Consider the following 18106-nt stretch of genomic DNA (forward strand, 5'->3'; position numbering starts at 1 on the left):
TTAACTATAGTATCTTTGTCATTCAAAAAGTTTCATGACAAATTTGTAACCAATGTATACATTTATATATTTTTTCTTTTTTTGTTAAAATAAAAAGTAAACTATGCAAAAAATATGGTAACTTATTCGTGCTACCTATCAATACAGAATAAATCAAAACTATTTGCAAAGATAAATATTAACCAATTCATTTAGGTATTTCAAAATTTGCATGTCTGAAATAAAAAAAAAAAGTATTCTGTACATGAAAATTTATTTATTGTAGTAATCTTTTAACACTCAATTTATTAACTATTCGTATAAAAATTCCAGTCAAAGTATGCATCGTAAATTCACTATACATTAATTTGGGATATTAAAGTACATAATTTTATTCGTATTTTAATGAAATATTGTAAACAGTTTAATCTCAAAAATTTATATTCCACGAAGGTTATTGACAAATACTTGAATCATTTAAAAATAATAAATTATTTAAGTATAACATAAGAATTTAAATGATACACTACTGTTAATTTAATGGATTGATGCATTTAAATAAATTAAATTAAAATTTTAAATTATTTGAATGGAAAAATTCATTTTTTTTTTTCAAGTTATTTATACAACAGTACCAGTCAGACTTAGATGAATATAAAAATTTATTTGAAAATTTTTATTATAGATTAATATGAATAATATAAGTAAAAAATGGAATAAAAGATCAAAGTTATGATGTAGATCGTGGTTTCAACTCTTCATAACATGACCTGAGGAAAATATAATTCTTTTTCATTGGATTGTAAAACTCATGACCTTTCGACCAATCATAAGATACAGCGTACGCAAATATTTGGCCGTTGTGATTAAAACAGCAACATGTAATGGGTTGTTCCATTGGTTCAGAGGGCTTAAGTTTAGTCCTGGCATCCTTGTCCCAAAAGCTAAATGTTCCATCACTTCCCACCGTTGCGAGAGTACCATGAACTGGATGGAAAGCAATATCATTGACAGCGTAAATATCTTGGTAACCATTAGGTGTTCCATTTGATCGATGACACTTGAATGTAAAATTATCTTTTGGATTGACAGGATTAACATACTGAATAGCTACGCGTCCTTCTACACTTCCAAGTGCATAACCATTTGGAACTTTCTTTTTGTCTTTGAAGATCGCGACACAACGGTGTTGATACTTAAGTGGTGATTCAATCCGTTTAAATTCTTGAGGAGTTCCTTCAAGTTGATAAATTATCAGACCTCGTCCTGCAGTTCCAACTACAGCCATCGGGTAGTCCTGTATTGTATTGTAATTTAGCAAAATTGGTTAACATTTATTAATTTAAAAAAATAGTTATGATACTTACAACATCAGCACAATAACATCTTTCAGGTAGATTAATAACCAACATTGGATTAGGACTTCTCGTATCCCAAAATTTCAATGTTTTATCCCAAGAACCAGTCATAAGACACGAATAATTAGTTCCTTTAATCCAATGGCAAGTTTTAACTGGAGCATCATGAGCTGCTACTTGAACGCTTTGATTTGAACCTAGATCCCAGCACTTGACCATTTTGTCACAAGAAGCCATAAATACCTTTGTTCCATCCTATTTAATAACATATATAATAATTGTTAATTTTTATATTTTTTTTAAGCATTAAGTGATATTAACTAAATTCATATTTTAAATAATAACGAACAAACTGCTATGACAGGATCAATTACAAATAGTTTTATGGAAAATGTGACGGAACAAATTTATAGAACCAATAAACTATTCAAAACTACTCCAAAAAAATTGACATAAAAAAATTGACTATCACTGATAAATATATAAAACCGTGAAAAAGCAAAAATTCTTGTTAAGACCTTTCTGATGATACCAAATTTAACTGTAAAAATTTCTTTAAAAATAATGATGTACTCGTTATAAAATTTTCCTTACTCTCTCAATTATTTAAATCATTAATGACTATCGCTGAAAAAATATCAAAACCAATTTACGATAAAGACAGACCCGTTATAAAATTTTGCTCAGTCTCTTAATTACATAAATTAATTTTAGACGTATAATCACATGACATGGACAAAACAAAATAAATAAATTAACTAATTTTGTTTATTGCGAAATTCAAATCTATAATTACTTCAAAAACCTATCATAATAAATTAACTATTGCTGAAAAGCATATAAAACATTAAAAAAGCACACATTTAGATCATGATTTTTCTAATAATACTAAATTTAATTTAAAAAACTCATGTTATCATATAAATACGCCAGAGACAAAATTTTCATTATTCTCTTAATGATGTAGATAATTGAACAAAAATTTTTTTTAAATTTATCTAAGAATAAGAAACATTGTCATTTATAGGATGATTACCGAATGTTATTATAATATCATTTTAATGAGGTAAAAAAATCTAATTACCTAAAATAAGATTCAAGGTAAAATTGGAGCAATACCCTTACATACTTATTTCGAATAAACTGCTTACTTAATCTATTAATTCTACCATGTATTAAAATATCAAAAGTAAATTCTTACATCATGCCAGCAAACATCCAATACAGGACCTCCCATTGTTTGCATAGATTTTGGGACAGTTTTTCCTGTCTGTTCAACTTCCCAACATCTAACATTACAATCCCAAGAACCGGCAACCAAAAAATTATTTTGGATTGACGACGGACTAAATGCTAAACTAGAGATTGAATCATCCGGAGGAGAAACTACTTCAAAATCTTTCATAGGATTTGCAGAACTTGGAGTTCCGGTTCCCAATGCTGTACTTTGATTGAACATCTTTGAATTTTAATCTAAAATATTAAAAAATAATAATGTGAAATGAATATATTTCAAGTAGAGGTTAAATGTTAATATTTTTTAACATGACTTAAAAAATTAAAAATGTAAAATAATTATCAGTCATAATACTCACCCAAGTATAATTGTAGTTGAAAAATAACTGTGTGATTTAAGTAAAATTGTCAACAATTGTCTATGATTGTTTCTTACATCAAATTCGGCAATAAGCCAACAACCAACAACATATAACAATCTTCTATAATACACTTACGTGAAAAATATAATAAACATGTGTGTATCAATTATCGTGTGATTGGTTAAGAGTATTTATGGTATACATAAATAAGTGTTAATTTAAGGCTGCACTCACATTGTACTACAAAGTAAAGCGCGCTATCAGAGAATTGGTTCACTGTCAGGTGACTACATTTAATTGGATTGGTTAAAAATTTTTCGACAAAAAATTCTTCTCTTAGAAATATTGACTCAATGCTCAATAGACATAAGGCCTTAAAACTAACCTCTCTCCAACTGGCCATTGATTGAGAGATTCGTTGTCAAATTTTTTTATTAAAATAAACATAAATATCAATAAAAATGTCGAAATTAGTTCCAGCACTGATTAATGGAGCAAAAAGTAAGTAATAAACAAATATTTTTATTGTAAACATGAATATTATAAAAATTTATTTTCGAATAAGACTGATAATTCTTACATAACAACAATGATGTCTGATATATTTAATCATTCTAAATTATTAATTTATGAGTAACTATGCAACTAATTATTATTTTTTTGTTTTTATTCTAAACAGAGGCTTACGTTGTGGCTAAACCAGAAGCCGTGAGATTTATGCGATATGCTAAAGTGGAACTATCGCCACCAACTTTGGGAGATTTACCAGCCATTCGACAGGGTTTTGGTAAATTGCTTCATTCAGCGAAAACCGGAGGTTATAAAAATCTTACCGTCTCCGAAGCTTGGCTCAACACCCTAGTTTTCATTGAGGTTTGGTGCTGGTTTTTCATTGGTGAGGTCATTGGCAAAAGACACCTCGTCGGCTACAAAGTTTAAATTGTCAATATATTTAAATATCTTGAAATTGATAGATGTCATTAACTAGATATATCTTTAATTATAATATAAATAATGTTCAGAATTATCAGTGAATAAATTGCAGTTAAACATTTAATGTAATTTTGCGTAAAATTTCTTCCATTACAATTTTTTATGTTTTAGTTTGAAAGATCAAGTATCTAAAATTTTTTGCACTAAAAAAATTATTCTCTTTAATTAACTGAAAATTTGAAAATAATGATTAAATTTATTTTTTACATCATTGTTATGTTTAGTACTCAACTGATAAATTTTTTACTTTATAAATTAGGTAATTCTGAAATTAACACAATTTTACATGTTAAAAAATGTTAGATAAAATTCTATTGAGCAGTTTTTGATTGCTAAGATTCATTGCATATTTCAGAGAAACTGATTATCCAACGAAACATTGCAATAAAACATCACTTTACAATATTTTTTTTTGTTAACACTCAATTCTATAATCACAAAATCGTATATTAGACGAACTTGAAAAAACCATTACAAGTCTAAATTAAGAATAAATAGATTTATTTATCTTCATACATATATGCCATACAACATCTGGTAAGTCTCTTTTACATCGCAAATATTACATTTATTATAATTAATAATTTCACAACAATAAATAAAAACTATGGTTTATACAATTTTATGAATACATTTAATAACAAAACTTTAAAGTTGAGGTAAAATTGACAAAATATTTTTCATTGATAATTTTAAAGACAGTAGTCATATTTTGAATAAATTTATAGTTATAATAAAAAAAAAAATGTAACTTTTATATTCAAGAAGTAAAATTTTAGTATTGAATTAATAATGCCGATTTAAACGCAGAATTATTTATAAAATAGTAAATGTTAATGTCGACTATGTCAAAGAACGGTTTTTTGACTGATCACTTTAAACTACGCTAATTTATAAAATATGTTTTTTTAAAAACAATTGTTTAATTTGTCGTTGAGAGATTTTTTAAATTAATTAAAAACATTTAATTTCTTAAAAAATTATTTGATCTTTAACTTTCAATCAGTTTTAATCAATGATGGAGTAACGATAATTGTAAACTATTTTATAACTAATTACAATGAATATACATTTATTTTATTTATTCATTATTGTTAAATGCTAAAATGAGAAATGTTTTATAATTGATTACACTTCTTTAACTGTTTATTTCAATGTTACTTTTTTCGGAAGAACCAATGACACCCAAATGCTGAACATTCCAGAGTTGCTTATATACAGATTGGGATTTCTGTAACAATTCTTGGTGTGTTCCTCTATCAGCAACTTTTCCATTTTCTAAAACTAAAATTTCATCTGCATCCATAACTGTTGACAAGCGGTGAGCAATAACAATCGATGTTCGTCCCATAGTTGCACGTCTTAATGCATCCAAAATATGCATTTCCGTAATTGAATCTAAAGCTGATGTAGCCTCGTCAAATATCAATATCGGACTATTTTTTAAAATAGCTCGAGCAATTGCTACTCTTTGTTTTTCACCACCGCTCAATTTCAACCCTCTTTCACCAACCGGAGTGTCATATCCTTTAGGCCATTGGAGGATGATATCATGTAAATTAGCCATTGCTGCTGCTTCATAAACTTCATCTTTACTTTTATTTAAATTTCCATAACTCAAATTGTAATAAATAGTATCATGAAATAATACTGAATCTTGAGGTACAATAGAAATAGCTTGTCTCAATTCCTGCAGATCGACACCGCAAATATTTTGATCGTTTATCAAAATGTTACCTTTTTGTGGTTCAAAAAATCTGTATAATAATCTCACTATCGATGTTTTACCTGATCCAGATCCACCTACGATGGCAACTTTTTTTCCACTTGGTATTGTGAAAGAAATATTATCTAATATTGTTTTTCCTGGAACGTATTGGAAGTTGACATTATCAAAAATAATGGTTGATGTTGCAGGTGAAACAACGAAGGGTTTTGCATTAGGTACACTTTGGATGGCCGGCGGTCGTGCCATTAATGAAAACATTGTTTGCATGTCAATCAATGCTTGTCTAACTTCTCGATAAACAGAGCCTAAAAATCCCAACGGAACTGATAATTGAAATAGTAATCCATTGACCATGACTAAATCACCAACAGTCATCGTTCCATTAGCTATATTTTTTGCAGCCATTAACATAATCAATGTTAGAGCTCCGCTAAAAATAAAATTTTGTCCAAAATTAAGTAATGCTAAACTGGTGCTTGTTTTTAATGATGCTTCTTCGTATTTTTTAAGTGATGAATCATATCTTTCAACTTCAAATTTTTCATTATTGAAATACTTAACGGTTTCATAATTAATAAGTGAATCAATAGCTTTATTACCAGCTTCATTTTCTGCTTTATTCATGTAAACGCGAAACTTGGTCCTCCATTGCGTAACCCCAAGAGTAAAGACAGCATAAATACCAACGCATCCTAAAGAAATAGCTGAATACTCAATTCCACAGTTAATTCCTAATATGGTACTGACTAGAGCTAATTCAAATATAGTTGGTACAACATTAAAAACCATTGCTGATAGAACAAAATTAATTCCACGACTTCCTCGGTCAATTGTCTTGGATAATGCTCCTGTTTGTCTCGTCAAATGAAAAGACATATCAAGATTGTGAAGATGGAAGAAAACATTTTTAGCTATTTTACGAATTGAATTTTGTGCCACTTTTGAAAACACAGCATTCCTCAATTCGTTAAATCCAGCAGCACTGCAACGAGCTATTCCGTACCCTAGAAGAAGTGAAGTTACAACAGTAGATATTGTATCTGGAGCCGTACTTAAATTAAGAAGGGCATCACCTCCAGCAGCTACTGATTCAGCATTGATCTTGTCAATGGCATGTTTAAAGAAAAATGGGACTGAAACACTAACTATCTTTGAACCGGCTAACAAACCAACAGCCAATTTAACTCTTTTACGTATTTCTGGATCATCTTTTGGCCAAATATAACTAAGCATTCCTTTTATCATATCAGAACTTGTTATCGGTGAACTATCTTTTGATGTCAAAGTTTCTTCACCTAGGTTAGATACTCCCGGGTGAAAACAATTACGTTTTTGTTGACCAGGTTTGTTACCGGTAACTCCATCAACAATTAATGGATTTCTTACAGGTGTAATAACAGGCTTTGCTTGAGGAATATTTTTTTTTGTTTGAGCCCGCTCTATACTGTTACCACTATTGAATCTTGTTCCAACAATAGGTTGACATTTTGATAATAAATTGTTATAATACAATTGTTTATTTGAGAAAAGTTTTGTTCGTCCTATTATGGCGTTGTGTTTTGTTAAACAGGGAAAACTGTAACTTATTAATCGTATTACCATTGTTATTGGTATAATTACACAATCTATACTATTTACACTATATCGCGAGCTAAAATGAGTGTAAATGTTAAATAATTAATGATGTTGATACTGACTAAACAGGTACTAAATGCAAAAATTTCGTGCAAACTATTTATATATACATATATACGTATATATATAAAATAAAATGATGTTCACATAACCTTACATTTTTTAATGTTTTATTTTTAAAAATCTATTGGTCGTAAAAATCAATCAATAGTGTTCCTATTTTCATATTAATTATAAGTTTAAAAAAAATATAAATTAAAATTAATATTAACTATTTTCATCGTTATGGTCAAAATTTATTTTTTTTTTTAATTTTTTTCATATTTACATTGCTTTTTTAAATATGTTGTCATTATATTTATATATGTCAAGAGAAAATTTCTGTTTTATCGACAGTTAAAATACACTTGTTATTTTTATATATGAATGAAATATTTACTATTTAATATATCTTTTTATGTTAATATTCACATGGACATAAATATGACAGCATCATTTAGGAGCTGGTGTATTTTAAATTAATTGGTTGATGAAATTTTTTCTTTCAAAATTAAAAAAAATTTCTAAATACGACGTAATAATCCTGTGACGCAACAAAATTTTATCAAATTTTAATCTAAGGTGGACTAGGTATATTTATATTTATAATATCAGCTGATGCATTGCAATAACCACTTGTGAGTCGTTTCATTTTTGTGTAAATGAATACTGAGCTGAAAAAAAAATTTGTTATTATTTTCATACTGTTTGGATAATAATTTTACATTGAAAATAAATGAATTCGACATGACAATAATTGTTGTGTTTTATGAAAAAAATTCCGACTGCAAGAAAACGAAAAGAAAAAAATATAGAAATTTATGAATTTTTTTAATTCTTTACGGATTATTAATTAAAATATAAATGTTAATTTATTGTTATAATCATAGATAAAAAATGAAAGTATCAATGTCTACCATAGCTTTTCTCATTTTTATCTTGATGCTCTCAATTTTTGTTGCCAAAGTAACTAATTTAATTGCTACAGACGTCGAAACGAATGTAGAGACAATTAAACCGAAATATTACGATATTGATGATTCTCCAGATCATCTTATGTGGTTTTTGCAGGTAAATAAAAAATTTTTTCAATATTTATTTTCTAGTGTTTAGTAATAAAAAAAAATTAATAATGAAATTTTTTATTTTTATAGATCTCAGATATACACATTAGTATTTTTAAAGATTACTCAAGAATAACGGAATTTAAAGAATTTTGTGATATTACAGTTAGGACAATAAAACCTGCTGTTGTATTAGCATCGGGCGATTTAACTGATGCTAAAACTAAGGATGCAATGGGATCTAAACAAATTTTAGATGAATGGGAGCACTATAAAAGAATACTTAAAGAGACTGATGTTACAAAGAGAACTACTTGGCTCGATGTTAGAGGAAACCATGGTAAAAATTATAATAAATAATTAATAGATTCAATTTTATTGTAAAATATATATTTATCAGGATATAATTTTGTTTTTCAGACAATTTCAATGTTATAGCACTTAATTCTTCAGAAAACTATTACACAAATTACTCAGTTCAAGGAAGAAATCATTCACGTTCTTATATACACCAAATATCGGCAAACAAGGAAAAATTTTCTTTCATTGCGATTGACGCTTGTCTTGATCCCGGACCAAGACGTCCATTTAATTTTATTGGTCTTCTGGATAATAAGGAAGTTGATCATGTTAGAAAGCTCGCTCAAGAGTCTCGTCGTTTGAATAGTAATTATATTATTTGGTTTGGACATTATCCTACATCTTCTATTTTGACCGAAGACACACGAAGTATTCGAAACATTATGGGTAAGATATTTTTGTTTTTTTACTTTAATTAAATTTAAAGTTTTTTAGTTTTATTAATCATTTTTATTTAGGTGACTATGGAGAAGGGTTGGTCTATCTTTGTGGACACTATCATACTTTGGGTGGTACACTACCCGAAATGTACACTCTTCAACATGCTGGGTTTTTAGAATTAGAGTTAGGAGATTGGAAAGATAATCGTCTGTACGTACTGAAACTAAAAAAATATTTAACATCCGTTATTGCTTCTGTAAATTACTTATAAATTTACGCTAGGTACCGCGTTGCTGCAGTAGACCATGGACAATTTTCTTTTATTGATGTCAAGCATGGAGATTGGCCTGTGATATTAATTACTAATCCTAAACATGCTCTTTATACAATGCCAAGTAAAGAGAATTTCGAGTCTATTGTTAAATCGACACATATAAGGTGAAAAAAAATTGTTTAAGATTTCAATAAAAGTATATCTTGTGGATATTATATTTAAAAGTTAATATTTTATTCAATTTTAGAGTTTTGGCATTTTCTACGACACCTATTGAAAAAGTTGAAATAAAAATTAATGATGAACCTTGGATCGATTGTAACCACATTGAAGGACCACTTTATACTATCAAATGGAATCCAGCATTGTATAACAATGGAATACAAATCATACGTGCAAGGGTTGAAGATAAAGATGGTAAACAAAAAGAGATAACACAACCGTTCGTATTAGACGGAACTCGTTTATCGTTCAAATTACTGTCGAGATTTATTCTTATGTCTAATGCCACTACCATAGTAAGTATAATTACTTAATTAATTACAATTACTTAGATTATATGTGTGTAATGGTTATTAAATTTAATTTTTTATTTTCAGTTTGGAGTTGCATTTGCCATAATGCACTTGCTGAATATTATCCCGTTATGTACGCTTCGTTTTTGTCATAAGCTTTATGAATTGAGAAAAATCAATAGACCTCGAATTAAAATAAATATAATTAGATGGTTAATCAAAAAGTTTTGGATTCTTTCAACAGTGGATCGATTATTCTATCCTTTAATTTTTTATACACTATACCTAGCAATAGGTAAGCTTTCAAAAGGGTAGAATAGAATATCGTTTTTATTTGTATCACATAACGTGTTTTACAAAACTGTATCTTATGTCTTAAATTAATTATTTACATTTGGTTATACACTAACTTTGACTTTTTTTTCAACATATTAGTACACTATTCAAAAGGGTATATATTTAATTTGTTTATTGATGTAAATAACTAAATAAATAAATAATTTATTTTCTTTTTAAGGACCATGGGCTATTGGAGAAATAATAGATGATCATGTTGGTGTAATATTTGCGTGGGGAATGTTTATAAAAAATGCATACTTACCAGGGTCGTTTACCTACGCTTATGGATTTTTCCAATTGTTATCATTCCATATGCCTTTAACAATACTTTTGGCTCATAGAATTGATAAACGGTAAATAACTCTAAAATAAAAGCATAAAATTTATAATATTATGAATTGTTTTATTTTCGATGATAGATTTGACGAGTTTGATAGACCATCACGAAAATCTTCAAGTATATTTAATATCTTTTGGGCAAACTTACCATTTCTGGTATTAATCATGATGCAAACCAGTATGACGTACTTCTTTTGGCTGGCTTATGGAACTTTGGCTACTATTCTGTGTCCTCTTAGAACGTGGAGTATAATTTTAGCACTCGTGCTATGGTACCAAGTTTATACACTACCAAATCATTGCTTGAAGTAAGTATCTAAATTTTTAACAGTTTACTTATTAAATATTGACATTCCACTTCTTTTATTATTTTAGATCCGCTAAATATGCATGGTCGACTTCCAAAGAATCAACAATTAACAATAAATAAAACAATCGAATTTCTTAAAATAAAAAGACTTACGTTATGTTAACGAATAAACTTCCGATGGCAATTATTACTTAAATACTTTGTTATTAGCAATTCAATTTAGCATAGGATTAATTCTCTTCCGTGCCATATATGATTATCCAAAGAGATCTAACGCCATAACATAATATATAATTGATATGGTTAATATGTTATTAAATATTAAACGCAATGTTTAATTGTTTACAGACGTTAAATTGCTTACTCTATTGCTTAATGATATTCATACTGAAGTTAATAAATATAAAACTCACAAATATTTAAATTTATGAAATTCTACAATGTAATATTCGAATATTATTGGAGATCTCTTTTGATAATTAGAATATAACCAAATCTCTTAATATAATTATTTGTTATTTATTTTTTGTATGAAAGTCAGAAAAAGAATTATGATAGTAAATCATTAAATATTTCTATAAGATGTTAGATTAAAATCTTGTGGGTTATACTTCAGGCATTATTTGTACACAAAATCACATAATTAATGCACTACCAGTCGTTAAAATGTTATATTTAACGATTTCATATAGAAGTATAAATTACTATTTAAAGAAATAGAATAAACAATAAGTCTAAATAATGATTAAAAATCGTTCAAGTTTCCCTAAACTTGTTCTTAATTTGATAGTTATCAGAATATTTTTACTAAAAGCACATTTGATAATTCATTTACCAACTATATTTTGATAGAAAAAAATAGGATTTTTTTTCCATTTTTTTCTTTTCTTAAAGTGTAGATGATAAATATATAAATACGCAAATTTACAATATTTTTCTAAAGATATATACTTCTCCATGATACTTGTTCTTAAAACTGACTTTTCTTAAATAATCAATGAAAGATATTAATTTTTAGTAATCTATTGTGATAAATGTTTATAGATGAAGTTATTATTGTACTATTGAATTTAATTTACCAAGTCTAAATACATGATAACTTAAATAAATGTATTCAACGAAAGTAATAGGAACGATGATAATTAACTGCTGTTTGCATATTATATTATTGTCGCATATTTTTTGACAATTATCATTTTGTTATTTTTAAATATTTGTTTTTTAAATAATTGTATTTTTTTTTTAACAGCGTGTGCCTAATCAATTTTACCAGCGAGTATAAAAATATTCTACAGATATTTTATTTATTTTAATTAATGTAAAGTTTATAGAAGTTATTTTAAATACACTAGTTTAAAATATTGTTTTTGAAGTGTGCCAATAAAAAAATATGCAAAAAAAAAATTTTTTTTCTCTGTGTTTTAAATTCGTCCGTCGTAACTTTAAATTAAACTTTTATAAGGGAGTATTTAGTTACTATTCTCTTGTAATAAAAGGTTAAAATACTATTTTCAAAAAAATCCCGCCGTGACTCCAGCTGTAGTTCAATATCCAATCAAATAGTTTATCAATATGGCGGATTCATTGTGAAAAAAAAAATAAAATAAAGCATTGGCTAATGTTCAAATCTACTTTTTGTTAAATAATTCGGAGTAAAAAAATTATAATAATGAGTGATAAAAATACTGATGTTTCATGGGCTTTGGAGCTCCTCGCACCTGATCCTACTGTTGAACCAAATCTTATTGCTAAATATTTCCATGAAATTCAATGTTCAATATTTGGAGCAGGAGTTCCTGCTTTAGGTAATGCGCTTCTAAGGCGACCAATTTATGCAGGTATTTATTATTTTGTTACTGTTTTATAGCTTTAATTTTTATAAATATTTATATCTGATGTTTATTATTGAAAAAAAAAAAAAAAAATTAAATAAATAAAAACTAAAAGTTCACTACTGACATATACAGTTAAATAATAATGTTAACCTCATCAAATTATGCAATATGATGGATGAAAGTTTTCTTTTCTTGTTGATAAGTATATTAAATTAGCAGTTGTAAATAAAAAAATGTTTCATTCAAATGCGTTATGAGTTTTAAATTAATAATGATATTACAGTTTTAATTCAATAATTTTAAACATAATTAATTAATACAATTTTATCTTTTCAGGTGTACAAAACCTTATTCTAGGTGCAATAATCGGAGGAGCTGTTGGACATCTTTTGAGAATTCGAGAAAATGGTATTCTTGCAACTCGAGATGCGATTTATCGTGACTACATTATAAATCATCCTGAAGATTTCCCACCCCCAGGTAACAAATATCTTTAAATTATAATGAATATTGAAGAAAGAAGTAATTTAAGAATTTACATAATTTCGTTGCAGTCACATTAAATATCAAAACGATAAATTATGAAAAAATATCTATGAAGAAATGTTAATATATGTAACTTCATATTTTTAAATAATTTTTTTGGATTGTATTATTTAGACCAGTTTTTCAAACGATATTTTTTCATTAAAACAAGGTTTATTTTCTTTTATTTCTTCTAAATTAACATAGAAAAAAAACAGTTTGAAAAACTGGCCCGTAATTATAGGATTATAAAATAGTTGAATGCTTCTTTTTTCAATATCATTTATTAAATAAATTTGAATCGATTATTCTAACCATTAAAATTATTATTTAACAATTTCAGAACGTAAGAAATTTGGAGAAGTATTTTATCCGTGGTTACCAATGCGTTAGGACATCAGTTTTTAGTTTATATATTTAATAAAATAATAATAATAATAATCTTAAATTGGATTAAATCAATTATACCTTATCTAAATACGTGGATAAATGTATACGCGTTCTGTAAAATATACTGTTGATTTAAAGATATTGTAAACTTATAAACAGAACTTTATTTATTATCATTCATTCAACAAGAAAAGCAACATTCGTTGAAAAATTCATACTTAACATACTGTTTACATGATTTGAGGAAAATATGTGCATAAATTAATCATTTGACTTAAAAATTTTATTTCAAGTCATTATAAACGTGAAAACCAGTTTATTTCTTCTCAGGATCATAGTTATCATTAATTATACCAGAGCCTTTTGCATCTCCTAGCCAAGGATATTTATTCGGGCATTCAACACACGTCTCCATATATCTGATAAAAAGAAAAATTTTGTAGGACATAAATGAGATATTTGTTAAGTAAAAAATTCTTCTGCTTACCTTGTTGCCGTAAAATTAGCATCGGATGGTTTAAACTCAAGAGCACATTTGTTAGCGTTATTGCACGGTGGACCAGGATCATTTTCAACTTTTTTACAAGACCATGGTTCATAATTATTTAAAGCTTTTAGAGGCTTAGGATCTGTAATCCATCTTAAAGCTTGAGTTGCAGTAACGAAGTAAACGTCAGGTCTGAAATTTATAAACAATTATTATCATTTGATATACATGCATATCAAAATTATTAAAATATTTTTAATGAGAATTTTCATCTCCATATAAATTATTAGGAATAATATAATATTTGTTTTGAAGTAATTTTTAATTTGACAATTATCATTATTACTTTGAGAAAGTTTTAGAGCGGATAAATTATTGTACAATAAATTTTTATGTTGAGCGGTTTCTGAGAAAATAAAACTGGGATTAATTATATCACTAAGCCGAGTTAAATTTAAATAAAATCTTACAATGTAATAGTCCAGTCGAGGAATTTAGCAAGACCTCTTTCCAATTCTTTGATCTGAAACCAGTTTGTATGGAATGGCATCATGTAAGGAGCACGATTTTGGAGATAATACCGATTAAAATCTTCTTGCAGCCACTCGAAAACTTCTTCAGGATCATGATTATGAAGAACACACTGATCTAAGTAAGGACAATGACCACCTTCGTAAGTTTCGACATAGTGAGCATTAAGAGGTATTTCCCAAACTCCTGGGAATGATTTAGTCGGGCAAGTTCCTGCTTTACATTCGTGAGGAATTTTATGATCGAGAGTGTAAGGCCAAATTGGTGTTTTTAATGGAGAAATTCCAATACTGCTGTCATATATGTACCCAAAATCTTCAATCACTTTGTATTGAGTGTTTCTACCAGGTTTAAGGTATGGAGCACGCATTCCAGAAATTTCGTTGATACTGATGTTTGAAAAACGTCGTAAAATCTCTCGCATTCCAATCATTTCACCTACCCACTCTTCGTACCCTTTGTCTTCTAAGCCTTTTTGCAATCTATAATTTTTATTAATTCGATTATTTATTTAATTAATCAATGCTTATATCTAGTTGAATTTTAACTTACGAAATAGTTTCAGTAGCTATCTCATGACCATCATGAGCTAGACTTTGAACCATATTATAATTACAATATTCGTGAGAAATAAAAAATGTGCCCTTAAGCGGACAATTGTTTGGATTCAAACGATCGTTGTTGAATATTTTTTGATAGTGATCAAAATTGTTGTGATTTACCGCACCATCAAAGGTTAGAAGAATCATTTGTGGAGTCTGAAAATCAAAATTAATGTTGGATATACAAAATTGATAATAAATAACTTTCTAAATATTATATATTTATTTAAGTAAGCACTGACATCTTCAGGTGCAAGTCCTCCAGGTATTATTGTTCCATCGCGAGAGCAAAAGCAGTAAGGAAGTTGACAGGTGGATGTGTCACAACGTTCAGCCAAATCTGTGGGTGTCTCGGTTACTGGTGCAGGAGCTTATTTTATGAAAATAAAAATAAATTTATCAGTTTAATATTAATTTGAATGAAATAAAAGAACTTACTTGTAGGAATAGGCCCACATCTTGCTTCATTTTTGAATGTACAAAATTTGCTGATATCATCAAAATGTAATCCTGACGGACATCTGTTTAGGTATGGATATCCATCTACACACTTTTTCAAAAAAATTTATCCATCACCAAATGTACTAAAAATATATCTTTTCATAGCAAAAAAAAAAAAAACTTACTTGATAAAATCTTCTGCATGTTGCAGGATCAGCAAAATTACCATTACCCTGTCCTTCTGGGCATGTAAACTCTTCATCTTTTTTTTCGTCTTCTTTTTTAGCTTTTTGACAGTTAACTGCAATCAGATGAATTATATTAATCGTATGTCTCATTTTTATTAATAGTAAAAAAAAATAAGTATAATAAATTAAGTCGTATTTAGGTCTTGAGTTATTTATTTAAGACTCTCAGTACCAAATCAATTCCAGCTTCTCATTGTAAGTGGCAATATGGCAATAATTATTCTGTGATATTTTGAACTTTAAAAACATTTAATAGGTGTGGTGTATGACGATCAGAAAAGAGTTAGAGAAAACGTCGATAGAGCAAAATGATTTGAGAAAGTACTGTTATTCTAAACATTCTAATATAAATGTTGACTCAAGAGAATTGATATCTCTTCAAATAGTAATAATACTCCGTTACAAAACTTCCTTAATTTTTCATCTAATGCTATGCCATAAATTAATGACATTTATTAAATAGTTATTTTTATCAAATATTATTAGTTTAAAAAATTTTCTTTTTCATATTAAATAACAGGTTAAATTATGAATACAATACAGTAGAAGTTAACAATTAACGAAGAAACTTATTTTTATAGTTAAACAGGATATAATGCAACTCCTTTGTTATTATAATGTTATCGACTAATGAATACTATTAAATAATAACTTCTTGTTGATTTTAGCATAAAATACTACTTTTTTCAATTCCAAGAATATTATACAATCAAAGAGAAAAATATAGTATTCAAGTGAATTATATTTGTAATTCGATTTTTCAATTTTGTTAGTTTAATTTTTTAATAATTAATAATAGCTCAGCATTACTGTATTGATAGATTAACTTGAGTTAATGTAAATTATTATAGTTAAAGGTGAAGCATTTTAAAAATTTTATTTCTATAAGAGGATTCCGGGTAAACTTTCTAAAAAATGAAATTGATTAATATTCAAAAATTAATAAATTGTCTGAGTAATTAATAATAGTAATAATTTTTACCAATTAATATTAAATTTCTATTAAAAATAAATTTATTGTTGTTGTTATTTCACTTTTAATCACTTTTTATTACATGATCGTAATTATATATTTTACAAATGAATTAAATATATTAATTTTATAGAGAAAAAATAAACTAATTATTACCTGCAATCACTGTAAAAACAGTTAGTATAAACACAGTATGAAATTTCATTATTTTATTTCATACAATCTATTTTTAATTAAATAGAAAAATAAAAATCTTTTACAATTAACAATTGAAAAAGATGTTTGATATACAAATAGACCAGACCACAAAGAAGTATCATTTGTTTATATCTTTAGCACAATTTAATAAACATTTAAATAATTAAAAGTATAAAATTATAAATTTATTATATTTATTAAAACAGTAACTTCCACTTAGTATATCAGACACAATCCAACATCAACTGCGTTCTGATGAACTACTAATGAAAGGTTTTACTGAATGGTCGTCGAGCACTTTCTATCCACCCAACATCATCGAGGACGCTCGGTGAGAAAAGTGGATTTTATTTGTCGACATGCGATTAAGTCAGTAACATTATCATTCTTGATTCCTCGTTTTCACTTATTTTTTTATCTGTATATTTACAAAATACTTATTCCATAAATACTAACATTTTATTTAATTCAACTCTAAATAATATATATTCAGAAATCTAAGTACATGTTTACTTTTAAATCTTATTAGAAATTATATAAATTACTTTTTTTTCTTAAATACAAACTATATTCTTTTAAAATTACGATAAAAAATAAAAATAAATTACTTTTTTATGACATACAGTTTATGAGATTAATTTACAACGATAATAAAATATTATTGATTCAGATTCAGATTTAGGTGATGGTGATGACTATGGGTTAAATGGTCGATGGTGAAAGTCAGAAAGCTTAGAATATATATCTTCATACATACTATTTTCGTCGATTACAATCATGAACGTTGAACTTGAAATTTCTCACCACTTGTATGTCGTGTTAAAGTGGAATATACGTATATCTTCTTGTGGTGTCTTAGCTATGTCATATAAAATGTAAAGGAGAAACCAGTCGGCTGGGTAGACACAGACCCACATTCTCGCGCGAAAGCAAACGTGTTTTTTTTTTAATACATTTTTTATA

The 18106-nt window shown here is 27.2% G+C and overlaps 6 protein-coding genes across 7 annotated transcripts; 3 read left to right on the forward strand and 3 right to left on the reverse strand.

Moving 5' to 3' along the window:
* Positions 1-623: 623 nt before the first annotated feature.
* On the reverse strand, positions 624-3101 carry LOC123259145 (protein Rae1). The gene is made up of 4 exons (XM_044719421.1): positions 2933-3101; positions 2539-2810; positions 1347-1592; positions 624-1276 (listed from the first exon to the last, which is right to left on the reverse strand). The coding sequence occupies exons 2-4, from the start codon at positions 2794-2796 to the stop codon at positions 710-712; spliced, it is 1071 nt and encodes a 356-aa protein (XP_044575356.1). The 5' UTR covers positions 2797-2810; positions 2933-3101; the 3' UTR covers positions 624-709.
* A 176-nt stretch (positions 3102-3277) lies between these two features.
* Positions 3278-3997, forward strand: LOC123259146 (ATP synthase subunit g, mitochondrial-like). The gene is made up of 2 exons (XM_044719422.1): positions 3278-3436; positions 3615-3997. Exons 1-2 carry the CDS (start codon positions 3397-3399, stop codon positions 3872-3874), a joined length of 300 nt encoding a protein of 99 aa, XP_044575357.1. The 5' UTR covers positions 3278-3396; the 3' UTR covers positions 3875-3997.
* Positions 3998-4742: 745 nt separating this feature from the next.
* Positions 4743-7407, reverse strand: LOC123259149 (iron-sulfur clusters transporter ABCB7, mitochondrial). The gene has a single exon (XM_044719424.1). It carries the CDS (start codon positions 7257-7259, stop codon positions 5067-5069), a length of 2193 nt encoding a protein of 730 aa, XP_044575359.1. The 5' UTR covers positions 7260-7407; the 3' UTR covers positions 4743-5066.
* A 334-nt stretch (positions 7408-7741) lies between these two features.
* LOC123259150 (transmembrane protein 62-like) lies at positions 7742-11109 on the forward strand. Its single transcript, XM_044719425.1, has 10 exons — positions 7742-8402; positions 8486-8735; positions 8816-9142; positions 9214-9346; positions 9419-9574; positions 9658-9928; positions 10010-10220; positions 10443-10617; positions 10684-10911; positions 10979-11109. The coding sequence occupies exons 1-10, from the start codon at positions 8229-8231 to the stop codon at positions 11031-11033; spliced, it is 1980 nt and encodes a 659-aa protein (XP_044575360.1). The 5' UTR covers positions 7742-8228; the 3' UTR covers positions 11034-11109.
* Positions 11110-12456: 1347 nt separating this feature from the next.
* LOC123259155 (NADH dehydrogenase [ubiquinone] 1 subunit C2) lies at positions 12457-13815 on the forward strand. Its single transcript, XM_044719433.1, has 3 exons — positions 12457-12751; positions 13085-13228; positions 13617-13815. Exons 1-3 carry the CDS (start codon positions 12583-12585, stop codon positions 13664-13666), a joined length of 363 nt encoding a protein of 120 aa, XP_044575368.1. The 5' UTR covers positions 12457-12582; the 3' UTR covers positions 13667-13815.
* On the reverse strand, positions 13808-17937 carry LOC123259152 (chitin deacetylase 1). Of its 2 annotated transcripts, none has more exons than XM_044719430.1 (8): positions 17901-17937; positions 15910-16025; positions 15722-15833; positions 15526-15653; positions 15234-15439; positions 14621-15163; positions 14151-14342; positions 13808-14082 (listed from the first exon to the last, which is right to left on the reverse strand). In XM_044719430.1, the coding sequence occupies exons 1-8, from the start codon at positions 17920-17922 to the stop codon at positions 13980-13982; spliced, it is 1422 nt and encodes a 473-aa protein (XP_044575365.1). In that variant the 5' UTR covers positions 17923-17937; the 3' UTR covers positions 13808-13979. The 2 variants fall into 2 exon arrangements, with proteins under 2 accessions (XP_044575365.1, XP_044575364.1); XM_044719429.1 differs by lacking the exon at positions 17901-17937 and adding an exon at positions 17102-17397.
* Between the last annotated feature and the right edge of the window lie 169 nt (positions 17938-18106).

This window comes from Cotesia glomerata, linkage group LG2, assembly GCF_020080835.1.
Source record: "Cotesia glomerata isolate CgM1 linkage group LG2, MPM_Cglom_v2.3, whole genome shotgun sequence".
Classification (NCBI taxonomy): Eukaryota; Metazoa; Arthropoda; class Insecta; order Hymenoptera; family Braconidae; genus Cotesia; species Cotesia glomerata.

What these genes read in the sequence shown, in the direction of transcription:
- LOC123259149 (XM_044719424.1), bottom strand. Translation starts at nt 7,259, where the DNA reads ATGGTAATACGATTAATAAGTTACAGTTTTCCCTGTTTAACAAAACAC.
- LOC123259145 (XM_044719421.1), bottom strand. Translation starts at nt 2,796, where the DNA reads ATGTTCAATCAAAGTACAGCATTGGGAACCGGAACTCCAAGTTCTGCA. An exon ending in TGGATGTTTGCTGGCATGAT is followed by an intron (nt 1,593 to 2,538) that starts GTAAGAATTTAC and finishes GTTATTAAATAG; the next exon opens with GATGGAACAAAGGTATTTAT. An exon ending in GATGTTATTGTGCTGATGTT is followed by an intron (nt 1,277 to 1,346) that starts GTAAGTATCATA and finishes AATACAATACAG; the next exon opens with GACTACCCGATGGCTGTAGT.
- LOC123259146 (XM_044719422.1), top strand. Translation starts at nt 3,397, where the DNA reads ATGTCGAAATTAGTTCCAGCACTGATTAATGGAGCAAAAA. An exon ending in ACTGATTAATGGAGCAAAAA is followed by an intron (nt 3,437 to 3,614) that starts GTAAGTAATAAA and finishes TATTCTAAACAG; the next exon opens with AGGCTTACGTTGTGGCTAAA.
- LOC123259150 (XM_044719425.1), top strand. Translation starts at nt 8,229, where the DNA reads ATGAAAGTATCAATGTCTACCATAGCTTTTCTCATTTTTATCTTGATG. An exon ending in GATTGGAAAGATAATCGTCT is followed by an intron (nt 9,347 to 9,418) that starts GTACGTACTGAA and finishes AATTTACGCTAG; the next exon opens with GTACCGCGTTGCTGCAGTAG. An exon ending in GCTCATAGAATTGATAAACG is followed by an intron (nt 10,618 to 10,683) that starts GTAAATAACTCT and finishes TTTCGATGATAG; the next exon opens with ATTTGACGAGTTTGATAGAC.
- LOC123259155 (XM_044719433.1), top strand. Translation starts at nt 12,583, where the DNA reads ATGAGTGATAAAAATACTGATGTTTCATGGGCTTTGGAGCTCCTCGCA. An exon ending in AAGGCGACCAATTTATGCAG is followed by an intron (nt 12,752 to 13,084) that starts GTATTTATTATT and finishes TTATCTTTTCAG; the next exon opens with GTGTACAAAACCTTATTCTA. An exon ending in TGAAGATTTCCCACCCCCAG is followed by an intron (nt 13,229 to 13,616) that starts GTAACAAATATC and finishes TAACAATTTCAG; the next exon opens with AACGTAAGAAATTTGGAGAA.
- LOC123259152 (XM_044719429.1), bottom strand. Translation starts at nt 17,150, where the DNA reads ATGAAATTTCATACTGTGTTTATACTAACTGTTTTTACAGTGATTGCA. An exon ending in ATGTGGGCCTATTCCTACAA is followed by an intron (nt 15,654 to 15,721) that starts GTAAGTTCTTTT and finishes TCATAAAATAAG; the next exon opens with CTCCTGCACCAGTAACCGAG. An exon ending in GCTAATTTTACGGCAACAAG is followed by an intron (nt 14,083 to 14,150) that starts GTAAGCAGAAGA and finishes TCTTTTTATCAG; the next exon opens with ATATATGGAGACGTGTGTTG.